Source organism: Pteropus alecto, unplaced genomic scaffold, assembly GCF_000325575.1.
Source record: "Pteropus alecto unplaced genomic scaffold, ASM32557v1 scaffold56, whole genome shotgun sequence".
In the NCBI taxonomy this organism is placed as follows: Eukaryota; Metazoa; Chordata; class Mammalia; order Chiroptera; family Pteropodidae; genus Pteropus; species Pteropus alecto.
Window position 1 is genome coordinate 1,163,739 of NW_006438871.1, and position 7,023 is coordinate 1,170,761.

Genomic DNA, 7,023 nt, shown 5'->3' on the forward strand with positions numbered 1-7,023 from the left:
CCAGTATTTCGCTCGGGGCTCTGTGAGCAGGCAGCCAGGAAGGGCTCAGCTGGGTGGCTCCCTCTGGCTCCGCGGGCGTCGGGCAGCCCCTCTGGATGGCGCCCCACCCTCCGGCTCCTCCCTCGCTGTCAGACCCCTTTGCTTAGGGGGCAGCTACTTCCAAGATGAGAAGCGGAAGGCCAGGCCCCAGACGCCTACGGCCCAGCCTGGCCCATGCCGTCACCACAGCGGCCGGGGCCGCCCAGAATCCGGGGCGCAGACAGACCCAGGTGTGGAGGACTGGGCCCCACTGTAGGCGGCTGCAGCGTCTCCTGGGGCAGCCGCTGGCTGGAGCTGCGGCACTCTGCGTGCGTCACACGCTTCCTCAGCGACAGGTTTCTGAGAGGGTCTGTGCTTTCCCTCATCTGTTGCTCTGGGTCCTGCACGTCTCTGTGACACCCATCTGTCCATCACGGACGACGTGGGGCGTGGATGGAGATCTGGGCCCCACTGTAGGCGGCCGCAGCGTCTCCTGGGGCAGCCGCTGGCTGGAGCTGCGGCATTCTGCGTGCGTCACACGCTTCCTCAGCGACAGGTTTCTGAGAGGGTCTGTGCTTTCCCTCATCTGTTGCTCTGGGTCCTGCACGTCTCTGTGACACCCATCTGTCCATCACGGACGACGTGGGGCGTGGATTGGAAGGCCCTGCGAGGGTGGCCCCAGGGGAGACGTCACGGAAGGAACGGGGTCCCCTCCCTAGGCCGCCTTCCCTCCCAGGGGCCAGGATTCGCCATGTGAGGTCCTTTGAGCCACCCTGAGTCCTGGAGATCTGGGGTACATGAAGGACGACTCGGGGTGACGATTCACGAGCGAAGTGGCCGCTCGCTGTCCCAGGCCGTTCGTGGCGTGCTGAGCGCGTCTCCACGGAGGGGCCCGAGGCAGTGAGAGCCTCCACCCCGAAACTGCAAAGGCGGCTCAGGAGGGGGACCCCACGCGGACCCCGCCCGGGACTCTGGATCGAAAATCCTCAGCAGGACCCGGCAAATCCAATTCCACGAATGTCAGCTAATCTGCCGTGATGATGCGGGATTTGTGGGAAGAATTCAAAGGTGGCTTAAAGCTAGAGAAACCCGTTCACAGGGTCCGTCAGCCGTGATGCCACGTTAATAGACGACAAAGGTGAGTGATGACATCCAACGCTGGCTCCTGATTTCAGAGAAACTGCTAAAAATAGAACTGGGAGGACACGTTCTCATCACGGGGAGGAACCTGTGTCTTAATCCAGCGGCAGCACCATCCTAAAGGAGAGTTTTACCGATGCTCGTTCGAAAACTTTTCTATTAAAAAAACACCCAACAGTGCCCTCATCACTGTCCCGATGTTCTGGACGTAGCAATAAGACACGAAACAGAATTAAATGGAATGTTCACAGGAAGGAATTATAATTATTTGTAGACAACACGATATGAGACCTTAGAAACTCAAGAGAACCGAGGAGAAAGTAATTTGATGTGAGGCCTCAGCGAAGGTCCTGGGCTGGACATAAAACATACGGATCGATAATTTTCATCTGTACCAGCAGCAGCCGGTCGGAAAACAATGAAGTAAGTGGTCCCCACTCACGGCGGCCACGAACGCCCCAGGAGCTCCCGGAACGAAGGTCGAGCACGGCGTGCGGTCGTCAGGAGCAGCAGGACCCCCAGGAGACGTGAGCGGTGACGAGGACGGGCCACGCTGGACGCCGCGAAGCTGACGCTCCCTCCGGCGGTGACGGGCGGAGTGACGCAGCCCCGCGTGGCGTTGCATCTGGGGGCACGAGCCGGCCGGGGCTTGGCCGGGGGTCTGCAGGCAGAGCGGAAGGGGGCGGCTTCAGGGGTGTAAACGGTGCTGACTCGGTGTTGGGGGTTCAGCGGGGCGGACGAGTCCCCACACAGCGGTCGCCCCCGCGGGGAGGCTGTGTAGAGGGGGCCTTGCCAGGCCCGTGACGGTGACGGTGACGGTGACGACGGGCGTGGATGGGGCCTCTCCTCGGATGGCGTCTGCGGGTCAAGCAGTGTCACAGATGCGGTCACGTGCACTTCCTCACCGTGCCCGGAAGCAGGATGGACGGGGTGCAGCCCTGTGGGCCCGGCCGGCTGCCCCACGGGGAGCCCCTTCCCGAGGGGCCAGGTTCAGGCCACAGCAGGCCGGGCTCTGGCCGGGCTGCAGGCTCGGGCGTGCTGCGGTCAGCCGGATGGGACTGAATTCTCCCAGCTCGGAGGGACCCAGGCAAAACCCCTTGCCCCTGGGACACCAGTGCTGGCAGCTGCCTCTGGACAGCTGTCCTGGGGCCCTTTGCTGAGGGAGAGGCCTCCTGGACGGCCATGGAGTCAGGAATGGCAGATACGCGCATGTCCGGAAGGTAGGCCGTGGGCGGCGGGCGGGTTCTGCCCGGCGCGGGGCTGTGACGGGCTCTCCAGACCACAGGGGAGAACACCGGCCGTGGAGGGGGCCGCGCTTGGCCGTCCTCTGCCTCGCCTCGGGCCCCCTCCCCACAGCGTGGGGGCCACCCAGGCACACCCGCGGTGCAGTCAGGACGGTGGGTGCGTCCTCACTCTCCAGCCCGCGATGTCCCTTGTACGCACCCACGGGATGTTACCTGGCATTTTATTTCCCTGATTAATGCAACGTTTGAGGGCTAATAGCTAATTTATAGCGTCTGCTCGAAAACCGTGCCCGGACCCTGGTACAGTGACTAGCGGCCAGGAAATGTGCTGGTTAAACCATCGTGGTCACGCGAAGCAGGCCCCACACGTGTCAGAGCCTGACCGGTGAGGGGTCGGCAGGGGTCACCGCGTCTGCGTGAGTGGGCCCAGGGGGTAGAGCATGAGAGGGGGCGGCATCTTGGGTCCCCAGAGCTCCTCCCGGCATCTGAGAACCAGGCCCTGTCTTCCGCCGGCATCCGAGCCCGGAAGGAGGCCTGGACCCTCAGGCTCAGGGGACTGGGGGGCTGCCCGGGGCCGGGGACTCGGAGGCCAGGGTCCCAGTGGGGAACACCGAGCGGGTCCCTGCCTCAGCCTCACGCTGGTGCCCCTCAGAACCGGGGCGATTCCGATCGGACTAAAGATAGGACCCCCCAGCGGCCAGGGCTGAGGCTGTGGTGGGGACGGGGCCAGCTGTCCTGTGGTCACCTAGACCCTCACCTGGCTCTGGCGACTTGCTGCCTGGTGGCAGAGGAGGATCAACGTTCCTGGCAAGGGTCACGCGTAGTCCCTGGAGGCCGGCCGGCCACCCCGTCCCCGAGTCTCGCCGGCCACCCCGTCCCCGAGTCCCGCCGGCCACCCCGTCCCCGAGTCCCGCCAGCCACCCTGTCCCCCAGTCCCGCCGCCGAAGTGGGGAACCCTTGTGGAGTGCTTTCTCCCTCCAGCGACGCCTGCATCGTGGTTTTTAATTTAAAAAGGCGCCAGTGGGAGCGTGACAGACTGTTCAGTGTTCGGTTCCTCATCAGCTCCACAGCCCGGAGGGAGGATGGAGCAGGGAGCAGGGAGGAGGGAGCCCATGTCACCCCGGGGCAGGCCCCTGGCCCCCGGCCGGCTTCCGGGCTGGGGCTGGGGGCGTGCGGCTCTGGCCCCGGACCCCGCTTTCTCCTGCACGCGTTCTGGACGAGGGCGCTGCCCCGTGGACCATGGTGGGGTGATCTGGACCACTTTCTAAGCGTGTCTCTCCACCTTCTAATGCGGGGACATTCTTAGACCCCTGGACACTGGAGACGGGGCTCAGCATACGGTCGGCACTCGTCATGTGCAGGACCCTGGGAGCGAGTGGTCACCCCTGCACACTTCCTGCTCACGTCGCCTCTGGGTGACCCTGTGGGCCCCAGGGCGTGGCCGGTGCAGCGGGCACTCGGCACCGCCCCCGGCGCCCTCTCATCCTTGGGTGGGTGAGCTGCAGCCGATGCTTCTCCGCCTCCCGCCTCCCGGAGGACAAGGCCAGGGCCATCCGTGCTTGGCGGCTTGCCAAGCCTCACCCCGTGGCCAAGTGCTGAGGACCCCGCTGAGTCAGCACTGCTGGACTGGCCGCCGCGGGAGGCTGCGCCTGCCTCGCTGGACAAATGGAGCAGGCAGGGGAGGAGCACGTCCCAGGTGGGGGAGGAGTGGGGACACCCCCCGGGCCCCCTGTGTGGGCAGCAGGGTGGTGGCTTGCTGGGAAAAAACCCACAGGGCATGTCCGGCCGGCCTGCTCCGGCCACCCGCACTGCTTTGCGCGGCCCCCTGCAGCTGGAGGACGTGTTTGCAGGGAGGGCGTGTCTGGACCCGGCCTCGAGCCGGAAGGGGGGAGCCTCAAGTAGCTAGGCGTCCCCACGGCAACCCTGGGGTGCTCCCTTGGGGCCTCCCTTTGAGAGACGGAAAGGCTCAGAGGCATCGACTTGCCCAAGGTCACGCGGCTGGAGCACGTCCTGCCCTGGGACTCTGCAGCCTGGCCGGTCTGGGTCGCGCCGTCCGTCTCGTCCACCATGGCCCTGTGGGCTCTGCAGAGGCCACGGACGTGAGCAGTGAACATGACCCACTGGCAAAACGCTGGAGGCGAACGGGCGTTGATCTAATGCTTCCCACCGCTCCCCGCCGCCCTGCACCAGCCAGGCCCCGGTCCCCCCGGAGGTGGGGAGGCCCCTTTGCTGGCAGAGCCCCAGCCCGGCCTCCTGCCTGGGCTCGGTGGCCAGGACAGTATCCTTAGACAGCTGTGTTCCCGCCAGCACGGCCGGGGATCACGCAGACGCCCTCCCGGGAGTCGAAGAGCCTGGCCCCACCGTATTTGTTCCATCAGCGGCAACACAGGCTGCAGCGTTGATGTGGCAGAAGGAACTTGGTGCCAGCCTTGCGCGCCGTCCCCGTCCCCCTACAGAGGTGTCCTCTGCAGCGGGGACACGTGCGTGTGGGCGTGTGGGCGAAAGGCGTCACAGAGGGCTCAGGCCAGGGAGACCCGAGGTCCTCTCGAGTGACCCTCTGTCCCCCACAGGTGCCTTTAAACCTGTCGGGGACGTTCCAGCAGATAACAAGGACCAGTGTGCTGGCCACGCCCCCCCAGCTCCACTCCAGTCCCATCCTTGGCAGGCAGGGCTGTCCTGGATGAGGCCAGTGAGCACCTGCCCTCCCTGCAGGCCTGGGGGCCGGGCACCCCGTGCCACCCTCCCTGGTCCTGGCAGCAGCTCCTCGCTGGGCGAGGAACAGGCCCTGGACAGGGAGCTGTCGAGTCAGCAGGTGGGCTTATCCCGCCTGCCTAGCGAGGGGTCTGGGCGAGTCCCCTCACTCATGGCTTCTCGCGTGGACACGGAGAGCATGGTGGCTGCCTCGTGTCCTTCCACTTTGTAGGACTCTGCTGGGGCTTGAGGACGTGATGGCTCTGAAGGTGACTTGTCTGTCCTGTCATGGTGGCCAGGAACGTAGCCCTCTCTCCAGGTCTCGTGACCACTGACACGTGCCAGGGCACACAGACGCACGCACAGCTACACGTGTGCATACCCGTGCGTATGCAGACACGTATGCACAGATGACACGCACGTGGGTGTGGGGCCTCCAGGGCATGCTGGTGTCCCTCTGCCCCACTGTGAAGGCGCCGCATCTGACCCGCTAGGTAGGAAGTGACCCCATGTTAGAGGTGAGGAACTGAGGCCCCACAGCTCATTCCTGTCAGAGCCACACACCGAGCCCGGGCCTCCTGGTGCCGTTTCTCCCTCTAAGACGTGGGTTGGCACGGGCGAGAGACGCTGGCCGGAGCCCGCTGTCCGGAGGAGCTGCGGGCGTGGCCTGCCCTGGGCGCGGGGGAAGGTGCGGCGTTCAGGCTGCTTTGCAGTGAGGATGTCAAGCGTGCTTTCCAACCGGGCTGCGTTGGGGTTTACAGGCCGCGGGGGGTTGGGGCAGGTGTGGCCCCACGCGGAGAGGTGCCGGTGGCCACATGGGCATGTCTGTCCCTCCAGAGAGCGGTGACAGCCCCCGTGGGCCTGACAGAATGCACACAGGAGGCCACCGCTTGTGAGGAGCTGCATGCCGGGGGGGGCGGAAGCACCCAACTCCCAGTCACCAGGAGAATCCGGAGCCAAGCACCCTCCAGGGCCAGCGAGGTCTGCCCCCGACCCAGGTGTCCGCCTGCCCGGCGGCTCACATCGCCGTCGGGTAGGGTCCTCACTGCATGTGAATGAGGGGTGTGGACATCAGGCGGGGACGGGGGGGACCTTGTGGAGGGGTGTGGAGGAACGGGGTCAGGGAGTTCCAGATGGGGGGCGGGGCCCGGGCCAGCGCCCAGCGTCCTCCGGCGGCGGAGGGGGCAGCGAGTGTGGGGAGCCAGGAGGTGAGGTGGGGGCCCCCGGCACTGGCCCAGCGGGAGACGGTGGTGGCCTGGCCCGGGGTGGCGGGAGGTGAGCACCAGCATCCGGGGTCCGCGCTGCCACCCCAGGGCGTCGGGGCAGACAGAGGAGCCAAGGGCGGCGTGTTGACTGACACGCGGAGGGTGGGCGTGGACTCGGGAGAGCAGCTGCGTCTGTGGGCCTGGGGCCCCGGGCCGGCGAGGTGTGAGGTGGACGGGGGTGAGGCACGTGGGGAGAGCCCCGAAGCCACGGGCCGGGTGTGACGCTGCGGGGGAGTGAGGTGGGAGCTCGGCCACGGGGACAGCTAGAGGGCAGGCTGACGACCGCGCCTTGCGGGGGACGTGGCCCATGAGGGCACGAGGGTGGTGGCTCGGGGACCTGGAGCAGGAAGTGTCTCAGGACTGGGAGTCACCTGGGCCAGATGCTGCTTGGGGGCCGAGCAAGGCAAACTAGGGGAGCCCCACAGCCGGCAGGATGGGTCACCGGGGAGCCTGCTGGGAGCAGGCTCATGGGCGTCGCTGCACCGGAGGGGCCGAGAGAGGGTTGAGGTGGAGATGGGGGAGGGAGATGGGCAGTGGCTGGACGGGGTGCAGGCCAAGGCGCTGTTTTTATGGACGGTTCTAGGACTGTGCTGTCCAGTACAACAGCCACGAGCCATGCTTCTAGCACCCGGTAGCCACCTGTGACTGGAGGCTGCCCTGCTGGA

General features: G+C 66.2%; 1 protein-coding gene across 1 annotated transcript in view; it reads left to right on the forward strand.

Moving 5' to 3' along the window:
- The first annotated feature begins 4,469 nt into the window (after nt 1-4,469).
- Nucleotides 4,470-7,023, forward strand: part of ELFN1 (extracellular leucine rich repeat and fibronectin type III domain containing 1) — an 8,860-nt gene continuing 6,306 nt past the window's right edge. The window contains 3 exon segments of the mRNA XM_025049572.1: nt 4,470-4,501; nt 5,115-5,214; nt 5,931-6,126. Of these exon segments, the coding sequence (XP_024905340.1) occupies nt 4,470-4,501; nt 5,115-5,214; nt 5,931-6,126 (328 nt within the window).